Below are 26766 nucleotides of genomic sequence, written 5' to 3'. Positions count from 1 at the left end.
AAACATTTTTCCTTGTTCACTGCTTGCTTTTTTAAAATAATTAGAAGATAACTCCTATGGAAATTTCCTATTGGAACACTCAGTCAAGACAGAACGTTGTCTGCCTCTTCACTGTATAATCAGCAGTCTTGATTTTTTCCCCCAAAACTGAAAGCTACATGGGACAACATGTATAGAAAGCAGGAGTGCTGCAGAATGTTGAGGAATCGAACACAGGTTGGCTGGTTTTATTTATTTAGCATGTGCAAGGTTGACTGATGAGGAGGTACTTTATAATTAAGTAAAGTCTGATTCAGACTACAAATAGATAAATCACTTGATAAATCATTCCTATATTTTCCCCAACAACACATTTTAGTATCCTACAATTTAAAGCATTTAATTTAGAACAGGATAGTTGTATTAAGACTGTTTTGTCTTTGTCTTTAAGGTGGCCTGAGACATGCAGCTGCCAGTATAGTAGGTCTTGAAGCATACAAGCTCATGAAGTTTGAAGGAGGAGTGCACCGTGTTCAGCGAGTGCCAAAGACAGAAAAGCAAGGCCGTGTTCACACCAGTACAATGACTATTGCAATATTACCCCAACCAATGGAGGTAAGATGTATTTAAATATAATAAATTGTCCCTAATGATAAATGATCTGGAGAGAGGAGTACACAGTGAGGTGGCAAAATTTGCAGATGACATTAAACTGCTCAAGTTAGTTAAGACCAAAGTAGACTGTGAAGAGATTCAGAAGGATCTCACAAAACTAAGAGACTGGACAACAAAATGACAAATGAAATTTAAAGTTGATGAATGTAAAGTAATGCACATTGGAAAAAATAATCCGAAATATATGTACAAAATTATATGGAGCTAAATTAGCTGCTACCACTCGAGAGAGATCTTGGAGTCAATGTGGATAGTTGTCTGAAAACATCCACTCAATTTGTAGCAATAGTCAAAAAAACAAAGAGAATGTTAGGTATCATTAAAAAAGTGATAGAGGATATCTTACTGCCTCTCTAAATCCGTGGTGTGCCCACATCTTTAATACTGCATACAGATGTGGTCACCTCATCTCAAAAAAAAATCTTAGCATTAGAAAAAGTTCAGAAAAGGGCAACAAAAATGATTAGGGGTTTGGAACAGGTGCCTTACAAAGAAAGATTAAAAAGACTGTGACTTTTCAGCTTAGAAAAGAGGAGACTAAGTGGAAGTACAAGAGACATCTACAAAATCTTGACTAGTGTGGAGAAGGTGAATAAGAAAGATATTTACTTGTTCCCATAAGGACTAGGGATCACCAAATGAAATTAATAGGTAGCAGGTTTAAAACAACCAAAATAAAGTCCTACTTTATGCAACACAGTCAACCTGTGGAAATCCTTGCCAGAGGATATTTTGAAGGCCAGGACTTCAGCAGGGTTCAAAAATTCATGGAGGATAGGTCCATTAATGGCTATTTGCCAGGATGGGTAGGAATGGTGTCTCTAGCTTCTGTATGTCAGAAGCTAGGGTGGGCAACAGGGGTAGGATCACTTGATGATTACCTGTTTTGTACAGTCCCTCTAGGGCACTTGGCATTGGCCACTGTCGGAAGATAGGATACTGTGCTAGATGGACCTTTGGTCTGACCCAATGGGCTCGTCTACACTGGCCCCTTTTCCGAAAGGGGCATGTTAATTTCACAGGTCGTAATAGGGAAATCCGCGGGGGATTTAAATATCCCCCGCGGCATTTAAATAAAAATGTCCGCCGCTTTTTTCCGGCTTTTAGAAAAGCCGGAAAAGAGCGTCTACACTGGCCCTGATCCTCCGGAAAAAAAGCCCTTTTCCGGAGGATCTTATTCCTTCAAAGTAGGAATAAGATCCTCTGGAAAAGGGCTTTTTTTCCGGAGGATCGGGGCCAGTGTAGACGCTCTTTTCCGGCTTTTCTAAAAGCCGGAAAAAAGCGGGGGACATTTTTATTTAAATGCCGCGGGGGATATTTAAATCCCCCGCGGATTTCCCTATTACGACCTGTGAAATTAACATGCCCCTTTCGGAAAAGGGGCCAGTATGTTCATTCTTATGTTCTTTCCCATGAACAACCCCCATTACTTGACATATTGAATAGATGTAAAATCTTTCCTTTTTTCAGTTTTTTGATCTCTCTTTCCTTTGTATGGGGTTAATATAATATCCCAAGTCAAGTTGTGCCTAATGATCATATTTCTGACTGAAGAAGCTAGAGAGCAGGGGCACACATAATAGTGTGTGTTTGTGGATTTCTTCCAGATCCTCCTGTTGTGAGTTCAATAGGATCTTCTCTGATATAGCTTGTGGACAATTACTTTGTATGGAATAAGATCTCTTTAGTTTTGATACCTTATTTATAATAAAAGTTTGCTAAACACAAAAAAATGCTCCATTCAAAATCAGTGTTTTAGAATCAAAGTCCATAATAATTCCCGAAGAATGCTTTAGTATAGGGGAAGTGGGAATGCAAATTGGTCAGAGAGGGAAGGAAAAATGTGCCAGGAATCTCTCATCCAAATGTTGGTTCTTCCTTAGTTGGACTTCAGCAAAGGTGTATCAGAGGTGGCCTTGCATCCTGAACACAGTGGCAAAAAACTGTGATTATTCTATGTTGAACTTAGAGATTTCATTTACCTATGCATTCTCTATATATATCATATTTTCCTCTTCCTAAAATTATTTTCTGTGACTTTTGTTCTCATCAGAGTTTTACTGAGTTAGCAACTTTAAACTAGCTGAGAATTAAAGATTTGTGTTGATCTTTGCCTTCCAGTTTGCACTGCAGTCTGATTATCAGTACCGTATTGTGCTTTCTGTAACTTGTTATTACATTGCACTCCTCATCAACTTGAAATGGTTTTGGTCTCCTGCTGAAATATACTGTTTAAAAAAGTTGTGTGTATTTATATTAAAATAATTGTCATTGGTCTAGAAAAGAACAAGAGGTGTGTGAGGTTTGCTTTTGTTTGTTCTGTCTTCCCTATCACAGATCAATCTGATAATTAATCCTAAAGATTTGCAAATTGAAACTAAACGAGCAAGTGGAGCTGGGGGCCAGCATGTAAATACCACTGACAGTGCTGTACGGATAGTTCATATTCCAACAGGTACCTACAAGTTACTATTTATAAATAATCCACAGTATAAAGCTATTGTCTCTTCTCTCTCTAGATTTAAAAAGGTTTTCCTGCCGTGCGACAGAATGATGTCATCAAGCTTGCGGTTGGCGAGTGTAGAGAGTAGGGGGGAGGCAAGCGTAGGAAGCAGGAAGAAGCCCCCTAGTCATAACTAAAATGCAGATATCTTCTCAGAATGAAAGATCATAAAGCTGAATAATTCTGTGTTCTTCTCCTACTTCAAACTCTTTTTAAGAGCTGGAATACAAAAATTATGTAACTTTATATTGTAAAATCCTAATAGGATAAGGATTTCAGAAAGTGTCAGTGTAATAAATGGTTGTTTCTGCAAACTTTATAAAACTATATCCAAATGTAGATCTCAGTGGATATTTCTCTACATCACAAAACCACAATCCCTTTTGGCACACCTGGTGGCTTCTGTTTCATGGGGTTTGGTAGTAAATTATTAGTATGTTAGAACTGAAGATGGAGGTGCATTGTGATAAATGTCTGCTTTCGCGATGAGGGGAGCCAATTGATTACAACTTATCACTTTTTGTGTTTAGTAAATTTCACATATAACAAGAAGTAGTTCTTCCAAAAAGGTAAGACTATTAGGACAATGATTTGCTTGAGTATGGAAGTACTCTATACAGGCAGTCCCCGGGTTACGTACAAGATAGGGACTGTAGGTTTGTTCTTAAGTTGAATCTATATGTAAGTAGGAACTGGCGTCCAGATTCAGCCGCTGCTGAAACTGATCAGTTTCAACAGCGGCTGAATCTGGACGCCAGTTCTGACTTACATACAGATTCAACTTAAGAACCCCAGGCTCCGCGGCTTTCCTCTGCTTTGCTCCCTGTCCCCCTGGTCTGCAGACTTGAAACGGTGGGACAGGGACCAGGGGGACAGGGAGCAAAGCAGCAGAACACGCGGGCAGCGGACAGCCCAGTCGCGTCTGGGCTGTCAGCTGCCCGCGTGCTCTGCCGCTTTGCTCTGCTTTGCTCCCCGTCCCCCTGGTCTGCAGACCAGGGGGACGGGGAGCAAAGCAGCGGAAAACGCGGGCAGCGGACAGAGCAAAGCAGAGCAAAGCCGCGGAGCACGCGGGCAGCTGACAGTCCAGACGCGTCTGGGCTGTCCGCTGCCCGCGTGTTCCGCCGCTTTGCTTCCTCTCCCTGGTCTGCTGGAGACCAGGAAGAGGGAGGGCCCCGTTCGTAACTGCGGATCCGACATAAGTCGGATCCGCGTAACTCGGTGATTGCCTGTACGTGGAATTTACCTCTTCTTAGTTAGCAATGATAATTTTATCATGCAAATCAATTTCTGTTTTGTTTGATATAACTCTAATGTATTCCAAAACTATGAGAACAAAAGAGTCTCCATCTCAAATGTTTTCCTAACTCTCCTGGTCACAGTTTTGCAGACCACCTCCTTTTAACACTCCAGTTCATGTAAACCATTCTCACTTTTTATTCACAACTAGCAAATTTACCCAGCAATGCTCAGATCCATAAGTCAATATTTTTTAAAAATAAAGGGAAAATGTACATACTTCATGGAAATGATTCTATTTTTCAAAAACAGTGTTATTTTTAGTTAATTTTAGTAATTATTTTTAAAAAAGGAATTCCATTAAGTGTGGTTTTTTTCTTCATCCCTATAAACACATTAATTACTATGTTTTAACAAAAAGGGCTATACTCAATTTGGTTTTCAATACTATAGTCTTCTAGTTTTCAAACCTTAAACATTGGGTTAGCTATGCCAAAACACGGCACTACACCAAATTTCTCCATTTTATCTCTTTTGTGTAAGGTTCATTGAGAAGCAATCCTGTTCCAGGTTCATCCCATTTTTCTGGCTTATCTTGGTTCAGTCTCTTTCAACATTTGCTCAGTTATGCCAGTTTTGAGGACTGTAGTTTATTTGGTGATTCTGATTTCTGTTTCCTTCAGTGTATTTCATGTCTTGATATTCATTTCTCACACCTCCTTCTCCTTGTTTAACTTAGACTGTAAGCTTTCAGGATGGGGATCATGTCTTTTTATGGTGGAAGATCATATATGTGTGGTGCTCTAATAATTGTTTAGGCCCTGATCCTCCCACATTGATTACTGCAGCTTCTTTGGCCTCTCTTTAAAGAAAATTTCTTTAATCAAGATTATACAAAACATAGATGATAAGATTATCTTCCTCATCTGAGGGTCAGATCACATCACTCATCTTTTTTCACAGATTCCCCATAGGGTATCATATTCAACTATAAATGTATGTATCTTGTGTATATGGTGAATAAAGGGCCTGTGCAGTTCAATCCTAACCTGAATATCAGCCTGAACTTTTACTACGGATATGATTTTTTTCATGGTAAAATTAAGCAAAATTCACAGAACAGTCATGGAACAAAAAGTAAAAAATCAGGATATGTCACAGTGGAGCTGAAAAGAAAGCTAAAGTGTGGCTGAATCTGAAGCTAAAGAAGTCATGGACTTCTGCTAAAGTTACAGAATCCATGACCTCCATGATCAAATCGCATACTTAATTATTACAAATTTTGGATTTTATGTTATGTTTTTGCCTCCTTAATGTGGTAAATAAGGTAGTAGCAGATGCAATCACAATATTTTTGTACTTACTAAAAGTTAATTTGGATTATGTTTTTGGCTATAATCAGGTGTAGTGTCTGAATGTCAACAAGAGAGATCTCAAATAAAAAATAAAGAGATTGCTATGAAAATTCTTCGTGCTAAACTCTACAGCATCAAACTAGAAGAAGAGACAAAAAAGAGATATAATGCCAGAAAGATTCAGGTAGGATTTATTTTGCAAATGAATAGCTTTGTGTGTATGAGACTGCTGGGCTGACGTACAAGTGGGAGACAGAAGTAGGGAAATAGTTAAATGCAGTGCACAAATATCTTATTCCATTAAATTGCAGTGCAAAAGGATTAGGTAAAGCTTGGTGGCACGAGTATTGTTCACCCTGGCTAGTAATCTTACACATTGAGCTAATTGTCATACACAGGGATTGACAATATTTAATTACCATGCATGTAATGTTAATAGCAGTATGATCACACAAGTAGTAGCACTTGTTACTACTCATCTAGTTCCATCAGGACATAGTACTAATCACATTAAATCTCTGAACAGATTTCAAATTGCTACCTTTTTTTTTTTTTTAATTAATTAACCTGCCTGAAAAATATTTCAGGTACAAGATGTATAATATTCAGTCCGCGTTGTGAAAATTCATTGTAATTAGAAACTATGTGCTATTAGAAAGGAAAGACTTTGCAGCAGGATACAGCACAAAAAAAGTTTCTAAACCTGGTAATTTATTAAATATTTGACCTTTAACTATGAAGTGACATACATAAAATTTGCATTCTAGCTATATTTGATACATAGTGTTATAGAAGATCTAGAGTCCTGATGAAACAAGTGAATTGAAACAACTGCTGAATATAACTAATCATAATACTAGAGACAATACTGGATTTTAATTCACATATAAATTTATTATCCAGTGATGGCTACACTAGACTTCATATAGGTACAGTTTTTCATATAGATATCTAAGAACTCTAGGAACTTGTTATTCTTAGCCATAGCTATAGTGAGCAAATCTGTGGGTTAATCCAATTACTAAATCCCTGTATTGAATATTTGTATATTTCCATTAGGAAGAAAAGAACTGATATTCAAATCCTTAACCAGTATATTGTTCTATGCTTAAAAAGAATACCATGGTGATAAATTTATTCTTCTTATGTGGTAGATTGGGACCAAAGGAAGATCCGAGAAGATCAGAACATACAACTTTCCACAGGATCGTGTTACTGAACACAGGATAAACAGAACAGTGCATCATATTCATAAATTTATGTTAGGGGAAGAACTTCTAAATGAAATGATAAAATCCCTGAGAGAATATGCTGATTATGAAACTTTAATGGAAATTATTTCAGAAAATGAAAAAACAAATCTGACCTGAACTTTGTTCTTTGCCAAATCCTGTACTGACAGGTATGGATACCCTGACAAAGATTAGCTGCATGACTGCTGGAACATTACATAGGCGGTATAAATTGTATTTCAGACCATCACGGAGGACTAATTTATCTCCTCATGACCTCTAAACATTTTTTCCTATTGACCGGAGTAGAAGACTAGATTTTTCTATGAGACGTTGTTACAGAATAGGAAATCTAAAGTAAATACGATTGAGTTTGAAGTGATTGCAGTTTTTACTTTCTCACCTGAGGACATTGCTGCTCTACTTTCAAAAGGTATGCAGAAAAACTTAGTTGCTTCTAGTTCTAGGCTTCATTTGAGCATAAAAATCTGTTCCGTACAGTATAAAGCCAAGTATGTAGGGAGCCTCCTTTTGATAACATTTAGGCCACTTAGTTGTGCACTGAAGTGAGGTGGCCTACATCACAGGTGATTGATCTAGCCATGTGACTAACAATGACTGTTTTGGTCGCTAGCCCAATTAATATTCAATTATCTTATTAAAGTAGAATGAATTAAATATGAGAGACAGAGAGATTTACATCAGAATATTCCATAATCCAGTGGCTAAGATTCTTGAGAGGTAGGAGATGCCTCTTCAAATCCCTTCTCATCAGACAGAGGGGAAAATTAAAAGAGGGTCGGTCTCCCATGTCTCAGCTGAGTACTTTAACCAATGAGCTAAAAATTACAAGGGATATTCCCTCTTCTCTACAGCCACTTTGTGTGGAGTGAGTCAGGTACTTAAGCTGTTTCTTATGAAAATGACTCCAAGGCTGTGTCTACACTACAAAGAACATTTGGAAAAAGATACACAAATTGCGAACCGCAATCTATGTAGGGTCAAATGTCGGAAAAAAACTCTCTTTTGGAACATCTCTTCTTCCTCATAGAATGAGGTTTATAGGGATGCCGAAAAGACACATCTGCTTTTCCGAAAATTTTTTCTGAAAAGCAGACGCAATCCTTGAACATGGCAGAGTTTTTCTGGGATATCTCTGGTATCCTGGAAAAGCTCTGTAGTCTAGATGTATCCTAAGAAGGGTTCCTGGTTGTGGATTACAAGCAAAAATAGGTGCCTCCCTGAAGACCAGATTTAGGAACTGAACTCTAAAAGGCATTTGAGATGACCAGGACATAGGACACATCTTTCTCATCAACATCTTCCATCTGCTAGCTTAGGCAGCTGTGGCTTAGCTTGCTGACTTTTGTGGATATCATATTCTGATGCTATCTCTCCCCATGAATCATATAGGGAATCTAGGCACCTCACATACACTTTGTGAATTCCAGTTATTTTCAAAGCAGTGGGAAGATAGGCTCAGTGTTGCAAAACCCAATTCCTTTATGGATTTGGGATGTACTATCTGGAAGCCAAAACCTCAGGTATTTCTTGCTTTATCAGTTATATAAAGGTTATATACTATTAGAAAACTTATGGTGGTGAGACTATTTTCTGTAACTTTCAGTAAAATGTTAATGTCATCTGTAAAGGTAGGGTTTTTATTGCCTGTGGTAAGTGCTTATGGGCTGCACTTTTCTGTTATATTAATGAAGGAGGTATGGTGTCTGGGACAGAATTTGGATGCTGGAGCAAATTCTGACCAAGGGCAGAGGGTTGGGATGCAGAAGGAGGTGTAGGATCTGACCCTGGCTGGGAGATGCTTACAATAGGCAGCTCTTGTCTGGCACTTCAGTGGAGCACTTAAGCAAGCAAGCTGCCTGCATGCCATCGTGACCCCACACCACTCAAAATGGTTGGGTGCTACTGGCAGGCATGACTCTGTGCACCTCTTGGGGACAGGGAGGCAGCTGGTCCACTGCAAGTGCCTGCAAGCACCGCACTTGCAGCTTCTGTTGGTCAATTTCTGTATCAGAGGCAGCAGTGCAGGATGGCAGCCAGCTTGCTGTACCAACTACTGGCCCCACTTCTAGGACCCAGCTGTTGCCCCATGTTGCAGGCTCTGATCCTGCTCCCTGGGAGCGGGACCGGGAGCCTGCGTGTAACTATTAACAGTAACTGATAAGCCAAGGCTTATTTTAGTACCAGGTGAGGTGCTTGAAATTTTATAATTTTTTAAATTATCATATCTAAATGAATAACATGTGATGGGGACAAACCAGCACAATTTATATAAAGGAAAATTCTGCCTTTCAACTCTACTGGTATTTTTTCTGTCATTAAAACAGAGGATAAATTAGCAACACTATATTTATATTTGCTGAAAGCAACTGTGACTGCCCACATACACACAGTGATGATAAGCACAATCTTTATAACAGACCATAACACTATGTATTGCATATATAATAAAATCTATAGGACAACAAATGATTCATAAAATGAAGCAAAATGTTGTTACAGGTAAAAATGTTTATTTCAGGCTTCTATATAACAAAGTCACCATTATATATTAGAATAAAAACAAGTTAGTATGTAAAACAATCTTTGCAGCAGTTTGCTTATAAAAACAATTTCACATACATATAAAATGTAACATGATATATTCTAAAAAATTAGGAAATGTGGGTTACAAAACTAAACATCAGCAAGTTTATATCTTCATTAAAGTTTCATATAAAATTAAGGGTTCATTTAAATCTGGCTTGCAGAGGCAAGATATCAAGAGATCCTGTAACCTGGCCTTAGTACTAAGCTCTATTCTGTAAAGCACAAGCTTAACTTTATCCATGAATGTAGTTGCTTTGAAGCAAGGGTGGGCAATAATTTTTGAAGGGAGCCAATTCACAAATTTTGGAAGTGATCATGGGGCCTCGGGCAGAGGGGGACTGTTCCGTCTAGGTGCGCCCCATCCCTGGTGGCTGGAGGAGACTTCACACACTCCTGCCTCTGGGCCAATCAGGGTTGTGGGGGGAGGAGAGTACACAAAGTCTCTCACTCTACCAGCCTGCCCTGAGTTCATAAAATCACCTCCCCTCCATTTCATGTTCATTTGAGTGGAGGGACCCATTCTCCAACAACTTTGTGGCTTCACTGACACTGTTCTTGTGTGGGCCCACTGAGATGTGAGATGACTATATTGTGTTCCCTGTGGAGCTGATTTTAAGAACTTAAGGGGAATGAGGATTGCTGTAACGGACACACAGTACCTTCTGATTTTGCATGTAAATGATATAGTCTGAACTTATAATGTAAAGGCACCTCTCTTGCAAACTGATACATATACCTAACTTTGAGTGTTAAGTACTTCCCTGACTTCAGTGGAACTACTTTAATGGGTAAAATAAAGCATCTGCATCAATGCTCTATAGAATGCAGGTTAGTACTAAGGCTGGTATACAGGATCACTTAGGGAACAAAATGGGTGTTGGAAAGAGAAAGGCTTATTTAAACCTAACAACAAATGGACTGGTAGCACTTTATAGACTAACAAAACATGTAGATGGTATCATGAGCTTTCGTGGACACAGCCCACTTCTTCAGATGACTGGAGTTTTGAGTTTAGGATATGCAGACCCAAAATAAATAGGAGAGGAGGAGGGGTGGGAGACAGGGAGCAGAGAGTATGGAAAATCAAAGGGAAAAACAGGAAGGGAGTCAGTAAGTATCTGAAGATTGGGTAGTTAAAACGAAGCAGATAAGAATCAAAGTCAATAGATAGTATTCTTCCTGACAGGAATCTACACAAAGAGCTGCTTGCACCTTCATTGAATGTTAGGTTGATAGTGTCCCAACCATCCTTCATCAGGATTGAGTTCTTTAGGGCTTGGCTGTATACAATAGACTGAGAAATGTGTCTGGGGTGGATACAGCCTAGCCCTAAGATACAACCGGATTTGTTCCAATCCCACAGACAGAGACAATCACCTACAGGATCTTTATAGATCATTCCTAAAATTGAAATACCCTCCTCCCCTCCCCTGCTTTTCTTCTATTTATTTTGGGTCTGCACATCTTAACCTCAAAACTCCTGTCATCTAGAAGTGGGCTGAGCCCACGAAAGCTCATGATACCATCTACATGTTTTGTTAGTCTATAAAATGCTACCAGATCATTTGTTGTTTTTTCCTGTACATACTAAGTTGGCTACCCCCTGAAGCTTTTAAACCTAACAGTTGTTGAATGAACAATATGTCTTACATTGCTACCTATAACATTGTCCACAGACACTATCCTTTATTGATACCTATTTCCAGGCCTGGATGGACTCTTGTTTTATGTAGATAGTGGACTTAATCCTGAATTGCTTCTCCACTGCAACTGAGCATCTTATAGACAAGTACTTAAAGGAATAAGCATTTCCATTGTTCTAATAGCCATGGGAATTTATTTATTAGACAGGCAAGCAGAGTCTAAAGTGAATGGTTCTATTATGGAGAGCAGGGCAACCTATTCTATCCTCTTCTTCCTACAAATAAAGTAAATCACATGCTGCATACATGAAAGATCCTTGTTAAACGTATTTTGTATAGCTGAGAAGTATGAAACAAGCCAGTCCTGAGATAGGATTTTATCTGCTGAACTCTGTTCCACTATTGTCTAGGTGACACTGACTATTTGGGGGTACTGAAGAACTTTGGTCAGCTAACCACCACTAGGGGTGAGGGAGAATATTGGAACCTGAGAGGCATAAACCAAACCACAGCACTGGGTAAGTGAAACTGCAGCTCCTGTAGTTCAAAAGAATAATTAAATGGTCCAATAACATATATAGGGGGAAGAAGATATTAGTTAACAGGAACTAACTCCTGGGATAATTTTGCACCGTAATATAAAAAATTCCACACCTGGTATTTTAAAATGAAGCATCTTATTTCTCACAACAACACAATATAATAATGCTCCAGCTGTCAGCCCCAGGCTGCTACTGCTCCTGTTGACAGCCTGGGGTGGCTAGGGCTTTTGCTGTCTGCCATAGGCACAGGCATTTGCTAGGCACAGGTGGGAGCGCAAGGGCTGGGGAGAAATCACAAAATCTGCAAAGAATATTCTGCACAAAATTCCTGTTGGATTATACTATACCGCAGTTTATAGTTAATGTAAGCCTGGTTCACTTGTGCTAGCACATTGGAAAGACCTGCATTCCTGTTCTCCCTAAGAAGGTTTCCAAGGAATTTACATTCTAGGTGTTGGGCAGCCCCAGAAGTCCAATAAAGTACAGTTCCCCACACCCTTACAGATTAGGGAAACTGAGGCATATAGACTTGGGGGGTGATTTACCGACGATCAGAGAATGATTTACAAAATAAACCTCAATAGCGTATGTCCCGCTCCTCTGCAATACATTTTCCTAAAAAAGGGGTCCGCTGGTTACTCAGCACAGCTAGTGCAGAGACGCTGGGCGCGCAGTGACTGCATGCAGCAGCACGTAGTGACGGAGCGAGCTAGGACCCAGGAGGGTAATGGGTTGGGCGGTTCAGAGAAGGCGCCACTGCAGCTGGCGGCGCGGAATTCTCTCTGCCGCGCTCCACGTGTGTGCCGGGAGAGCGCGCGCTGCCCGCCAGTCTCTCGGACACACCCTTGCGCGCGCGCTCACCTCGCTCCTCCCTCTGCGACGAGGGAAAAATCTGAGGGTGGCTCCTCCTCGCGAGGCCCGGGATTGGCCGCCGTTTGCAGCCTCGCCGCCATTGGGCGACCTGGCTCGTGCGGCGGCATCTGATTGGCCGCCGGGATTTTGGATACCAAATTCAAAGTTTTTAAAAGTACCCGGCAAGCGCGGCGGCGCAGCAGCCCAGAGTCAGAAGCCGCGGTTGGCGCGGAGGCAGCAGCGCCCCAGGTACCGCGGGGACGGGCCGAGGAGCCGCCGCAGGGGCGGGGAGGAGGGGCTGACTTGTCCCGGGCGCGGGGCTCTGGCACCCCCAGGCTGAGGCGGGCTCGGCGCCCGGGCACCTCGGTCGGGCTGGGGCGCCCTGCTCGGGCCCCGGGCAGATGGCGGGAGCGGGGCTCGCTGCCGGGCTGGGGGCTTGGGCTGGGGAAGCCGAACGTGCCTGGGACCGGCGGGGGGGGGGTTCCCCAGAGCAGCCGCCGAATGGCACCGGCCCGCATCCCGAGACCCTCCGCCCACCCCCCCCCCCCCGGGCTTTTCATGCATTTGCCCCCCGGCTGCCTTTCGGGCAACCTCCCCTCCACTTGTGGCGGGAAAGCGGGGCCCCGCGCTGCTCCCCCAAGCGAGGGAAGCGCAGCCCGAGGGTCTCGGCGGGCGGGAGGAAGGCTGAGGAGGAGCCGCGCCGCCCAATCTCCCGCCCGCCCAGGCCATGCCGGCGGGAGGGGACACTGCCCAAACTGGCGGCCGATTGGCCCCGCGCCCCCGTTTTGGGGGGAAAACGCTTAAAATGTGGAAAAGAAATGGTAAGACCTATTGTGAGGATGGCAGAGCTGGGGGTCCTTCTGCAGGGGCCCAGCACAGGCACTGGCTGTTGAGCATGAAAATACATTGACAGCTCTCGGCCCCTGCAATGTACTTATCAGCTCCCTAGCCTGGTGTGGCTTAGTGACCCCAGAAGGCGGCAAGGACCTTATTTCTGCTGCAAATAAGGCTATGAGAGGCACCTTCTCTAACCACAGTGCAGGGGGGGGGTCATCTTCACTAATTTAGCTAAGCAAGAACTGCCTCTTTGCACCATTTACAATACACAGGTGGATTTCATAGAATAATAGGACTGGAAGGGACCTCAAGAGGTCATCGAGTCCAGCCCCCCGCCCTCAAGGCAGGACCAAGCTCCGTCTACTTTAATTATTTTTACCTTACAAAAAGGATGTTCATGGTCCTAATTATACAGACACCAGTTCCCTCCACCTCAGACATTTATGGAGCACCCATTTTCCCCAAAGGCCTGGAAATGCCTATGATTGCTATTTTGCCTTTGTACTGTGACCACATGGATAGACACTTTAGCTATTCCTAGTGTGCAGAAGATCACCTATTTTCCCCACATTGTGAACATATAGAGGAAATAATCCCTCACCACAGCATACAAAGAGTACCCTCATGTTTTACCACAAATATATGTGATGGTATAGTGCCATTACAGGCAGTCCCCGGGTTACGTACAAGATAGGGACTGTAGGTTTGTTCTTAAGTTGAATTTGTATGTAAGTCGGAACTGGTACATATTGTAGGGGAAACTCTAGACAAACATTTCTCCAGAGCTCAGTTCTGTTCTCCCACACCTCACTTCCCTCAGTCCTTTATTCTCAAGCTGAGGTGTCTGCTGAGAAAAGCTGCTCCCTGGTCTGCTGTGGGGGGGCGCTAGCTTTGCATCTCCCTGGTCTGCTGGGGGGAAGCAGCTAGTGCGGGGTTGTCTCACCCCGTTTGTAAGTAGGGATCCGATGTAAGTCGGATTCATGTAACCCGGGGACTGCCTGTAATGGCAAAGGATTTAGCTTCCCTAATACCTGCCCTGCTGTGCCCCCTCTTCCCCTTTCAGTCAAAAACCCTGTGCCTGAGAGTGCCTTCTTGACCCATTCCACCATCACTTCCACTCCCTCATTGGGGGGAGGAGATTAGGACATCCTAAGCCATCCTTTTAAGTGTACTTTGGCCTGATATTCTGTGCCTGGTTCTGCCTGGTGGCAAATTAACATCCAAGAGCCAAGTTCTCTAGTTCAGTGGCTACCCTTAGTTGAACTATGTCGTGGAACCCTTAGTTGCAAGCGCTCTGTTGATGTTAGGGGCCACTTGAAAATATGGTATTTAAGATAGGAAGTGAGTGCCTTTAAATCCATCCTAAAAGGCAGGAGAAAAAATTGAATTCATGTTGGTACAATTATACCCAGGGGGTAACACCCTATACTTGTGAAAAGATGCTGTTGGAATTTTAATCATCACTTGGTGTTTGGAACCAGAAGGGCATGCACTCAAGCAATGCTGAGGCCTAACCCATGCTAGATGAGAGTCAGTAATATCTCTGAAGAGTACCACATTTTGAATCACCTGCTTGACTTCTACAGCACTGTGCTGTTTTGGATTAATACTTTGTTGTTTTGTTGCAGAGCACAAGCCAGAAAATAATGAAAGCAAACAACTCTGCCAAAATGAAATGTGATTTTAATTGTAACCATGTCTGTTCTGGACTCGCAAAGACTGAGGCAGTAAAGACAAAACTAGAATTCTCTACCTCGAATTATGGGGAAGGGTCTTGTAAAGACTGTGCAAAAGCATATCAGAGGCTGTTGCATAGTGAACTGCAGAATGCAACCCCCAGAAATTTTGATCCCAAAGCTGAAGGAAAACATGTACATAACAAAGAAAATCAGCAAGTATTATGCAGGTTTGTTGAAGGGGCCTGTGAAATGGAGGCATTAGAAAACAGTAAGCTAAATGAGGATAGTGGTTATTCCTCTATGTTGAGCAACCAGTACACTGATCCGACAGAACATGATGACAGTATATTACTGGCAGGAAATATATATGGCACACCAAATCACTCTCTCATGAAGAACCAAAGCCAAGTACAACTCTGTAAAAAAAACTTGTTACCAGTTACCCATTTTGAAGAATTGGTTTGCTCAACTTTGAAAAAAAGTGGTAAAAGAAATTTGAAATCATGGGCTATTGTGGACAGAATTGTTTCCCAGGGAAGCCTTGGACTTCAGAATCTAATTGGCAAGAAAATGGGATTAGATGGAATAGACTTTCTTGATGAACTCTTCCAAAGGGACCTCAGACATCTGTTAGCAAACATCTTAAGGCATCTTGATGAGATGGACTTAATAAAGTAAGTTTACTAATCTTGTAGGAGTTTCTCATTGGGAAAGTAATAGTGCTAGTGGGGACCAGAAAGGATGCTGTTCTGTGCATATGAACTTGACTTGTGCATATTGGTTAATATTATATTTTTTCTAATAACTTCAGAAGTATCCTTTAAAAGTTGCATTACTATCAATGTGATGCATGTTCCTATATAGAGGTGATATACATCTTTAATTAAAAACTTATTATCTATTCATGAGATAAAATCATGGGGATGGACACCATGTCATCTTTTATTTTTGCAGCAGTCTGGCACATTTTGAGTACAGGTTGAACCTCTAATCTGGCACCCTCAGGACCTGACTGATACAGGCAGTCCCCGACTTACGCGGATCCGACTTATGTCGGATCCGCAGATACGAACAGGGCTGCCCCAGAGTACACGGACTGCGGGACCTCGCGGTCCTGCCGCCCGTGTACTCTGGGGCTTTCTCTGCGTCTCCCTGGTCTGCAGACCAGGAAGACGCAGAGCAAAGCCGCGGAGGTGCTCGGGCAGACCAGGGGTGCCTGGGCTGCCCGAGCCCCCCCCTTCCTCCACCCCCCCGCGGCTTTGCAAAGCCGCAGGGAAGCCGGCAGCGGAGCAGTCCAGCTGTGGGGGGGCTCGGCTTCCCAGCGGCTTTGCAAAGCCGGGGGGGGGCTCGGGCAGTGGGGCACCCCAGGCGCGCATGGGCTGCTCCTCTGCCAGCTTCCCTGCGGCTTTGCAAAGCCGAGGAGGGGGCTCGGGCAGTGGGGCACCCCAGGCGCGCCTGGGCTGCTCCTCTGCCGGCTTCCCTGCGGCTTTGCAAAGCCGAGGAGGGGGCTCGGGCAGTGGGGCACCCCAGGCGCGCCTGGGCTGCTCCTCTGCCGGCTTCCCCGAGGCTTTGCAAAGCCGCGGGGGAAGCCGGCAGCGGGACAGCACAGACGCCCTGCGGCTGTCCCGCTGCCGGCGTCCTCAGAGGCTTTGCTCCCCGTCTCCCTGGTCTGCTGGTCTCCAGCAGACCAGGGAGACGGGGAGCAAAGCCGCAGAGGACCCAGGCGGCGGGACCGCGGTGCGTCTCGGTCCGCCGCCTGTGTCTTCCTGGTCTGCTGGGGTGGGGGGTTGCGCAGCTAGTACGCCCCCCCCCCCCCCCCCCCCAAGCAGACTAGGCTTTTCTCTGGACGCCTGTGGCAGAGCAGCTGGGGTGCTGCCGGTTGGTCCCGCAGCGCCGCTCTGGGCGCTACTGATCCAACCCAGGAGCACCCCAGCTGCTCTGGTCCTGATTCAGCCGCTGCTGGTCAGTTTCAGCAGCGGCTGAATCAGGACGCCTGCGGCAGAGCAGATGGGGTGCTGCTGGGTTGCTCCAGTAGTGCTGAGGAGCGGCGCTACTGGAGCAACCCAGCAGCACCCCAGCTGCTCTGCCCCAGGCGTCCTGATTTAGCTGCTGCTGAAACTGACCAGCGCTGACTACAGGAAGCCCCAGGCAGAGTTGCTCTGCCCCGGGCTTCCTGGAATCAGCTGCTGATCAGTTTCAGCAGCAGCTGACTTGGGGACGCTTGGGGTTCTTAAGTTGATTCTGTATGTAAGTCAGAACTGGACGCCAGTTCCGACTTACATACAGATTCAACTTAAGAACAAACCTACAGTCCCTATCTTGTACGTAACCCAGGGACTGCCTGTACTAGACCAAAGAATTTGCCAGACCACGGGAGTTCAATATTATCAAGCGGCATTACCCACACTTCCACTGTTTATTGAGCTCTTAGAAAACATTTAGGGGTAAATTAGAGCTAAATAGCAGCACAGAACACTGAGATCCATGTCTGGTGGCTGTAAACAAACTATGGGACCCCAAGAAACTTAGCCAAACCCATGATAAGTGGACATCTTGCTAACTAAAATCGTACTGGACCATGGATATTGCCAGACCAGAGAATGCCAGATGAGAGAGGTTCAGCTTATACTACCAATTATAAATAGTGAAGAGGTGATAGAGTAGCCTTCCTCTTGAAATGGAGAAGGGTGGAATCCGTCTCTTGAGGACATTTAAAGTAGTGGACTATATCTTGGACATAATGTTGATAAAACAAATTAATTTTTACTTTCAGAAGGTGCTTAAGATGTTTATGTTTTCATTATAGTGTGGCTAAAGTGAGCAAAACATGGAAGAAAATTTTAAAAGAAGACAAATGGGCGTTCCAAGTGTACAATAGAGCAGTGAAAAGCCTTTCTGTAAGTTCCTGCATTTGATAATTTTTTAAATCTGATTCAGGAGTATCCAACTTGTTGCTTGAGGGCAAGCTTTTGCTTTTGAGATTGAAGACCTTAAATTGTTTGATTCTATATTAAAAGTGTGTTCTCTGATTTGTGCCCTGAGATATTTAAACTGAGGTGTTTCTTAGGAAGAGGATGTAGAGGCATCCCTCCTCAAATGCTACCCACTGCTTCACTTGTAGCCCTAGAGCCAGGAGTGCTTTGACCCAGGTGCTGTCTGCTGCAGATTAGGGATATTAATGGTCAACCTGTAATCCTCACCCGTTACCAGTTACTGTTGACCAGTGGTTGCTGTAGCTGCCTGCTGCTGGTAGGGGACTGCTCCAGTCCTGCTGGGCCTGCCACAGGCAGGAGTGCTCTAGACCGGCCAAAACAGGCCTTGCCCACCTTCCCCTTTTAATCAGTTAAGCAGTTTAAACAGATTTTACATCACTACTGTAAATGATCTATAGCTCTCTACTGTGTGCTGTGTTTCGGAGGAGGAAAGATAAAATATTTTTGAGATTCCTGCATTATCCCTTTCCCTGTAAGGATTTGGAAGTCTGAGTGAGTGGGATAGAAGTTGTGACTGAATGCCTGAGCCTTACCTACTAGAAGATGGAGCTCCTTCCTCACTGTAACAGCCAGGCACTCCGGAAGTGTAAATAGAGGCCTCAGCTAGCCAAGGCATACTGATTTACTGCCCAGCATTAATGGCTGCTCTAATTTATAAAAGCAGCATCTAGTCTCCAGTGAACCACATGCCAGCTAAGGAAGTATTCAAGTCACTGCCAATGTGTTCCTTTTGTGAAATGGTAAGCATGATCTATGAAGATATATCTATATCATAGAGCTGGAAGGGACCTTGAGAGGTCATTGAGTCCAGTCCTCACAGCAGGACCAAGTACCATCTCTGACATATTTGCCCCAGATCTCTAATGGCCTCCTCACGGATTGAACTCACAACCCTGGGTTTGGCAGGCCAATGCTCAAGCCACTGAGCTATCCCTCTCCCCCCGAATTAAATTGAAATACATCAGGTCTATATATATGGCTATTCTTCACTACACCCCACATTCAGCAACATGCAGCGTATGTGTAACTACATACTACAGAGAAATGCAAGCTGCATCCAGATTGCAGCGTATAATAGTTAAGCAACAGTATAACCCTCTGGCAGGGCGAGGCAGAGGGGAAAGACTGATTCTTACCAAAACTTTTCGTCTGGCAAGGGAGTGCTCTGAGAACTGATGGAGGCTTTCCACAGCTGCCTTCTCTGCTAGATCTTTTTCCTGTTGCAGCAGTCTTGGTTTAAAACTGGAGAAGGCTCCAGCAGTGGGAAGGCAGCAGGACACTACAGGCTAAAAATATTAGTGCAGATTGGGAATAGGGATGTGAATGGTTAACCAGTAAGCATCACCCTAACATTTATGGGTTCTGAATTAGGGATGTTAAATATCGGTTAATTGAATAGTTGATTAACCTCATGAATTCTTATCCTTTACTCAACTATTCTATAGTCCCAAGGTGTGGGGCCAGCAGCCAGTGTGCTCCAGCCCCACTCCCCAGGCACCTCTTGCCACTCTGTGCTGCTGCCTCTGTATCAGAGACAGCAGCATGGGATGCCAGGCTGGGGCTGGTCCGCTGCTGATACAGAAGCAGCAGTGCAGGGTGGCAGCAGCCCTTGTCTGAGAGGAGGGTGGGGGGCTGAACTCCCAGACCTGGCGTGAGCCGAGCTGCCTGCCTGCCTGGCTTCTAATACACTTTAAATACATATCCATAGCAGGGGTCAGTCCCAGACCCGATGGGAGCCCGAACTGAGCTGGGCTGCCAAAAAATGTACTGGAGGGAAGGGGGAAGAATGCGTGTAGTCCATAACATTGACTTAAAAGCTTTTGCTTATCAGTTAATCAACTACAGCAGTGGTCCCCAACCTTTTTAGGTTGTCGGGTGCCAGGGGGCGTGGCCGTTTGCCCGCCGGGCGCCAGGGGGCAGGGACCGGGGGCGGCCCCCCCATAGCTGCGCACCCGGGGGTGGGGCCCCCTCCAAGGGCCACGCACCCGGGGCCGGCGCTCCCCGCCCCCCCCCCCCCCCCCCCCCAGTGCCGCGCGCCCGGAGCCGGCGCTCCCCCCCCCTCCCGCCGAGTGCCGCGCTCCCCCCCACTCCCGCCGAGTGCCGCGCGCCCGGAGCCGGCGCTCCCCCCCCCCCCCGAGTGCCGAGCGCCCGGCGCTCTCCCCGCCAAGCGCCCGTGCGCCATGTGCCCGGGGCCAGGCCAGCCCCAAGCACCTGGCGGGCGCATTGAAATGCCCCCGCGGGCGCCATGGCGCCCGCGGTCACCGTGTTGGGGACCACGGAACTACAGTATTACATCCCTATTCTGGATAACAGGTGGGGGTTAGAGCAGCTCCCCACCTGTTGTACACAGTGGACAGAGATCACTCCAGTAGATATGGAGCAGCCCTCAGGCCAGGATCCCACTGTAGTTAGTCAATTGGTTAAATACCAGTCAAGCCTAACATTTAACTGGGATTTTACATCCGTAATGGGAAGCCATGTTGTGGGTAAGTAGAGAGCAATGTGGTGCTAGGGTACGTATGCACATCCTTCAGATATGTCTGTTCTCTACTTGCTTCAGCCATGCCTCACTGTTGACTCTGCTACTTAAACCTGTGCTAATCAAGTTGAGTACATACTCTGAATCCTGAAAAAAGTGTTAAATGTAGATACAACCTACAGGTGGAACTGTGTGTCGAGAGACTTGAAGGAGTTCTACACTCTGTGTCACCTCAGTAGTGGAGCAGGGCTGAGAATCTGTCCCAAAATTATTGATTATTGCCTTTTTTCTTTTAAACTGTTTGGCCCACTGGCTAGAAAGGTGGAACACTGCTGATTTAAATACATATTCTATTAAGATTTCCTTTTTTTAATCCCGAAGTGCAAATGTGGAAAATCTGAACTAAAAATCCAGTTGGTGGAAAAGATACAAACATTCCTATTCACCACAACAAAGTATTGCTTAAAAAAAGTGGCTTGTTCTAGAATTTTACAGTTGACTCAGTTGTATTGTTTGTCTTAGTGTAGTAACTTGAAAACAACATTCACTGTGACTGAAAAGTACTGAAGTTAAGGATGACCGTAACCATGTTGTCTCCTGGTGTTTAAAATAGGGCTGTCAATTAATTATAGTTAACTCAAGAAATTAACTGAAGACAAATTAATTTGATTACAAAGTTGTGCTTAATTGTGGTTTTAATCTGACTGCTAAACAATAATAGAATACCTATTTAAATAATTATAATTATTATTTTTTTACTTTTAAAATACATAAATTTCCATGGCAACACTGAAGGCATAGTGATGGCTTATATTATTTTTATTACAAATTACATTTAAATTGGTATTCTAGCACTGTTTAAAATTAAGTATTGGCATTTTATTTGTAAACTTTTCTCTGGCTTGCAAGACTATGGTAATTTTTTTCAACCCTCCATAGTAAGTTATGTGCCCATCATTTTACCTGTGCTTGTTGTGTAAGTAGCTTCTCTCATTACTATTTTAAACTAGGGTTCTTAAATAATTGTTTTTTTAAAATTAATTGTGATTAATTGCAATGTTAAAGACAAACACAAAGTTACTTTACATTAAAAATTAGATTTTTATACTGGCAGTTACTTAGAGGAGCCTTGTTAAATCTTAATCACGTTTTACTTCTTAACAGGATGGTAGTGTACCGCCCTCAGAACATACAGTAACAAGGGAATATGTACTATACCGAGCAGCTTTAGCTTCTGTTCAGACAGCAGCTCCTCCAAGCAGTTCATCCAAAAAAGCATCCAGATCCAAAGCATCCAACCAGAGCAATCACAATGTTTCTTACAGCCGACATATGGAGTTTTCAGAGGTAATGCTGATATTTCTTTTCCTTTTCAACTACTGACGCATTGTCAGGAATAGCACATGAACAGCTTCTAAAATGAACAACTCTAAACACTAGTAGCATTTTCTAAGTATAATCTAAATTTGATAATTATGAAAACTATATTGTTTAAAATTGTGCTGAATGTTCTATACAATTTGATAAGTGAGGAGCATTAAGCACATGTATTTGCACATCATCTTGAATGTGTACAACAACTTTTACATAAGCCCCATGACTGATAAATAGGAGGTTTCAAACACAGAGTAATTAGAATTCTATCTTTTCACTGTTTATGCTTGTTGGGAGATGCATACACTGACACTGCTGCGTAAACCTGTGCTAATGGCGCTAATTGAGTACACTGAAAAAAGTGTAAAATGTAGGCACAGCCTACAGGAGAGACTTTGTCAGGAGACTTGAAAGAAGTTTCTACCCCCTTTGTGGCACCTCAGTATTGCAAAGTAAGTAGAGTAGGACAGAGTCAAAATCACTAATGCGATGAGAGGGCATGCATAATACAATAAGCTGTACTTCATTGTATAAAGCTATTAGAAGAATACTTGGGTGTCTTAGCTCAGGGCACAAGTGAAAAGTGTTTGTGGCTTCTCCCTGGTTGCCTTCTGTTCTTTCCCTGCCCCTAAAGAACTGTCTCACTTTGTAATATAACATGTCTACTAGGGATGCTAGATATTGTGTAACTGAACAGTTGTGTAACCGCATTAAATCTTAGTGGTTACATGACTCTTTGATAGTCTCCGGGGGCAGAGCTGGCAGCCAGTGTGCTCCCAGTCCCACTCCTGGGGAGTCTCCAGCCACCCCGTGCTGCTGCCTCTGTATCTGGCAGCGTGGGGACAGGAGAGGGGGTGCAGCCGGGTCTTCGGAGCTGGCATGCCCAGGGAGCCTGCTTGAAAGCTGGCTCTCCATGTGAATCAGCTTCAGCCTGCCCCCCTCATTCTCTGAGGCAGTAGAATGGTGGGTTACAGTCAGATTGGGTGCTCGTGGGGAGCCTGCTTAAAGCCAGCTCTTCACAGACACTGACTCCTGCTCCTCCCCCCTTGCTGCCTCTGATATATGGTGGGGGGAGTGTGTGTAGTCAATAGGCCTAAGCTTATCAGTTAATCATGTAGTGGACTACACATTGACATCTCTAGTGTCTATCCAAGAAAGGCCAATGACTCGTAGGTCAATTTTAAGCCAGTACAGGCCTATGTCAACTAGGGATATAAAATCTTGTTTAACTGGTTAACTGATTAAATGCAGTGGTGGGGGGAGGGCTCCTTGCACAGAAGGATCAGAGAAGTTCCTGTCTGTGGTGGGACTCCAGTGGGTCTGTTAGCAGGCCCCTGCTCATGGCAGGTGGTTAGCTGCTCCATTCCTTACCAATTAACTGATTGAACATCTATATCCCTAATATCAGCACATCTGTGGGGAAAAAAAATCTGTGTTGCTTGCCTATGCTATGCTTCTCTTCTAGTTGTATAGAACTGAAAAAGGCTCTGTTTCCTAGTATACCTACTAGTGTGCTTCAATGAGACTACAACACAATGTTTCAGCATGCTTAGCCTCTTTACTTGCCTAACAGTTAAGACCTCACCTACTCTGCAACCTTCATTGAAGAAGCCTGTCATAATATAGTTCATGGTATAGAAGGGATCATGGATATGCCTCTACTATGCTGAATCTGTTTCCATGAACACAACAGCACTGACAACTAGATGGTGAAACTGACTAAACAGACCATTCTATCTCCCAAGGGGCATAAATGTTGCAAAGATAAAAATTTGAATTTCTCTGGGTTTGGAACTTCTTGTTTGTCCAACGTAGGGCTTATGTAGAAAGTGTTGTACATATTAAAGATGAAAGTGCAAATACAATGTGCTTAATTCTTGCACACAGTCACACGCACGTTTATCAAATTGTATGGAACATTCAGCACAAATTTGTGTGTTTTCTGGGGTAAACTGAATCTCTTGTTTTGACTTTATAGCTTTTCCTAATTTGATCACAAGACTATTATTCTTGACATGCTGAATTTGCACTTTAGGATCAGTGGCTTTTGCTACTCAAGAATTTACTAACCTCCAGATCTTCTAGTTCAGATGATTTGCCTCATCTTTCAAATCAGAAGTTTCTGATTTCATTTTAGTTGGGATTTTTACTTGGCTAATAGCTGCTGCAAGTGAAATTTTTGTCTGATTGGAGATGATTTTGAGGTTAGCCAAGTGCTTCGTAATTTGGGTAAGCTTCAAATATTAGTCATATGACACAGTAATCGGGTGAGCCAGATCTGGTGTTTGAACTAAGAAAACATTAAAACACTAAATTCACCAAGATGACAAATAAATAAAAATAAATGTTATGTTCACTGAGGCATATGTGGATATGCACTACCACTAGAAATATGTTTGCCGTCTGTGGGCAGCACCTGAATCTCTGAGTAGCTGCACAAGTGCTCAGCTAACAGGGAACACTGGATAAGTGATTTTGACTGCCTCCATTTTTGAGTGCCCACCTTCAGGTATCTTGGGAGGAGACTGATTTTTCAGAGGATGGGTGCTTATCACTTTTCAAAATTAGTCCCATTTACAGTGTTTTAAGTTGAATGTAATTCTAAATAGATGTTATCTCTTGTGAAAGCAAATGTGCTGAGCGGTTTAGTGTGGGAGGGGCTCAGGGTTGGGGCAGAGGATTGGGACATAGTGGTAGTGAAGGCTAGGGGTACTGGATATGGGATGGGGCTGGGATTTAGGGGTACAAGCTTCCTTGGGAGAGATTTTTCCCCTGATCCTCAGTCCTCTTTCACTGCAGCAGCTCTGGGCCAGGTGAGAGGCATCTCTCTGCCAGTAATGGCTGCTCTGGTGAGGCTGGGTTGGGTTTGGCAGATGGGCACCTCTCTCCTGGCTATGGTAGGTCCATGCTGCTGGGGATGGGGTAAGGGGAACTTTGAGAAGGTGCACTTCCCCTGGCTGCACACGGCTATGTGCGTGGCAGCCCTAAGACCCTGCACAGGGTTTCTTAGGCAGCTGCACATCTTAGAGCAGTGGTGGGCAATTTGCAGCCCATGGGCTGTATGCAGTACATTAGGGTTCTGTGTGTGGTCCACAAAACATTTTGTTTACCGTTGCCAAATTCCACTGGTTTCTGTCCATAAAGATGTTTTTCCTACTGGTATTAAAGTGACTCACATGTAAAGCAAGGGCATTTGAAGTGAGGTACGTGCTGATAGCACATAACATTGCCTGTGAAAGATGTGTGCGCTGTCTGCATCCAGTCAAAACACTGTAAAAGTTCAGTTGGCACACCCTACAAATTCTAGGTACATAAGTGCAGTTAGCATAACTACCCTATCCCAGGAGACTATCTTGGTTACAACAATCTTTCAGCCCACTAAAATGGAGGGTCACTCTTGTGGCCTACTCACTAGGCTAGGTTGCCCATTTTCTTGTAGACCAGCACTTTGCTCTCTAGTTCTGTCACTCAACTTCAGCAAGAAGAGAGAAAACATGGGTCTTGCTACATGCCCTTAACAAAGTCAGGCTCTTACAGAATAAGGGGGAAGGCTTTGATGTTTGTGTATTGACTTATTCCAATGATTATTTCAATTAAAAAAATGTGTATTTTCCCAATAGGCTGCCAAGACCTTGAAAAATACCGAAAGCCTTAAGGTTTGCAGCCGCTGTAGCTCACCTGCAAAATATAACTCCTATCTACAGAGGGCAACATGCAGCCGTGAAAGCTGTGGCTTTGACTTTTGCACCAAGTGCCTGTGCTGCTACCACAATTCCAGAGACTGTGCAAGTGGCAAACCTCTGAAATCTAGCTCTAAGCTCGGACTTCTTCCTGGTACAAAAAAAAGCAAGCAGAATTTGCGGAGATTATGATCTGTTGTGCTATCAGGGGCAGCTATTATATCCCAGAGGTTAATTCAGAGGTGGAAGTTATCCTGAAGAAAAGTGTGGAAGTGCTTCTTGGTAAATATTCTATTTTTAAAAAGAAAATAAGTTAAATATGTCCTAGATCCATTCCTAGGCAATTTTTAAACTTTTTGAGAATTTTCCGAAATTTGTCCTTTCCTAAACATGTTTTTTATTCATTTATAACCTTTAAAAGAAAATTTTATATATGAATTATACAGTATATTTTAAAGAATGTTCTTAACTATGAACTTAAAAAAAGAGCAAGGTTAACTAGTCATTTTTGGCGTGCGGTTCTATATGTCTGAAACTAGCTTATTGCGGAGTCTGAAGAATTATTTTGAGGACTGAATTTTGTTTTAATTAAATAATGTTTGATTTTATTTCTCCAGAAAAGTCTTTCAAATGAGTTCACAGTAGAAATTGGAAATGGCATGTGTATATGAGGCCCTTTTATTTTCAGAGAGTTTCAAGACTCTTGGTCTTTAGGGCATGTGCTTTGTGTTCAAGGCTTTTCCTCATCAGTCTAAAATTGGAATCAGAAGTTAGCCAAATTTTCAAAACACTAGCAAGTCTAATGATTTACCTTAAATTAATCTTGGATTTTACTGGTGTTTCTTCATTCCTCCCCTGTTTTGTGTGATCAAGGAGCTATGGACTGACATAGCACTCTTGCCATACTGACTCCATCCCAAAAAGGAAAAAAAAAAATATAGTGTCACGAAATAGCTAGAGAACTGGGTTGTCGCTTTTCTGCAAACTATGTTAAATTTTAGGTTTTTTGTATATATTTGTAAATATTACTTTAAATATTTGTCCGTGTCCCTTTCATACTGTAAATGTGAAAATAAATTAAAATGTTTTCAACAGAA

General features: G+C 43.4%; 2 protein-coding genes across 4 annotated transcripts in view; both read left to right on the top strand.

Annotated features, from left to right (window-relative positions):
- Positions 1–8572, top strand: part of MTRF1L (mitochondrial translation release factor 1 like) — a 21269-nt gene extending 12697 nt beyond the window's left edge. For both annotated transcript variants that reach the window (XM_075924472.1, XM_075924473.1), the window contains exons 4-7: positions 431–594; positions 2992–3109; positions 5796–5932; positions 6903–8572. In XM_075924472.1, the coding sequence (XP_075780587.1) occupies positions 431–594; positions 2992–3109; positions 5796–5932; positions 6903–7118 (635 nt within the window). In that variant the 3' untranslated portion in view covers positions 7119–8572. The remainder of the gene's footprint in view (positions 1–430; positions 595–2991; positions 3110–5795; positions 5933–6902) is intronic.
- On the top strand, positions 7276–26766 carry FBXO5 (F-box protein 5). Of its 2 annotated transcripts, XM_006114979.4 has the most exons (6): positions 7276–7413; positions 11644–11751; positions 15093–15817; positions 17950–18040; positions 21780–21962; positions 25610–26766. In XM_006114979.4, exons 3-6 carry the CDS (start codon positions 15111–15113, stop codon positions 25859–25861), a joined length of 1233 nt encoding a protein of 410 aa, XP_006115041.2. In that variant the 5' UTR covers positions 7276–7413; positions 11644–11751; positions 15093–15110; the 3' UTR covers positions 25862–26766. The 2 variants fall into 2 exon arrangements, with proteins under 2 accessions (XP_006115041.2, XP_075780586.1); XM_075924471.1 differs by lacking the exons at positions 7276–7413; positions 11644–11751 and adding an exon at positions 11782–12876.

The sequence above is a fragment of the Pelodiscus sinensis genome, chromosome 3 (assembly GCF_049634645.1).
Source record: "Pelodiscus sinensis isolate JC-2024 chromosome 3, ASM4963464v1, whole genome shotgun sequence".
Classification (NCBI taxonomy): domain Eukaryota; kingdom Metazoa; phylum Chordata; order Testudines; family Trionychidae; genus Pelodiscus; species Pelodiscus sinensis.
The sequence above is the reverse complement of the archived record's forward strand: the minus strand, read 5'-3'. Positions and strand labels throughout refer to the sequence as shown.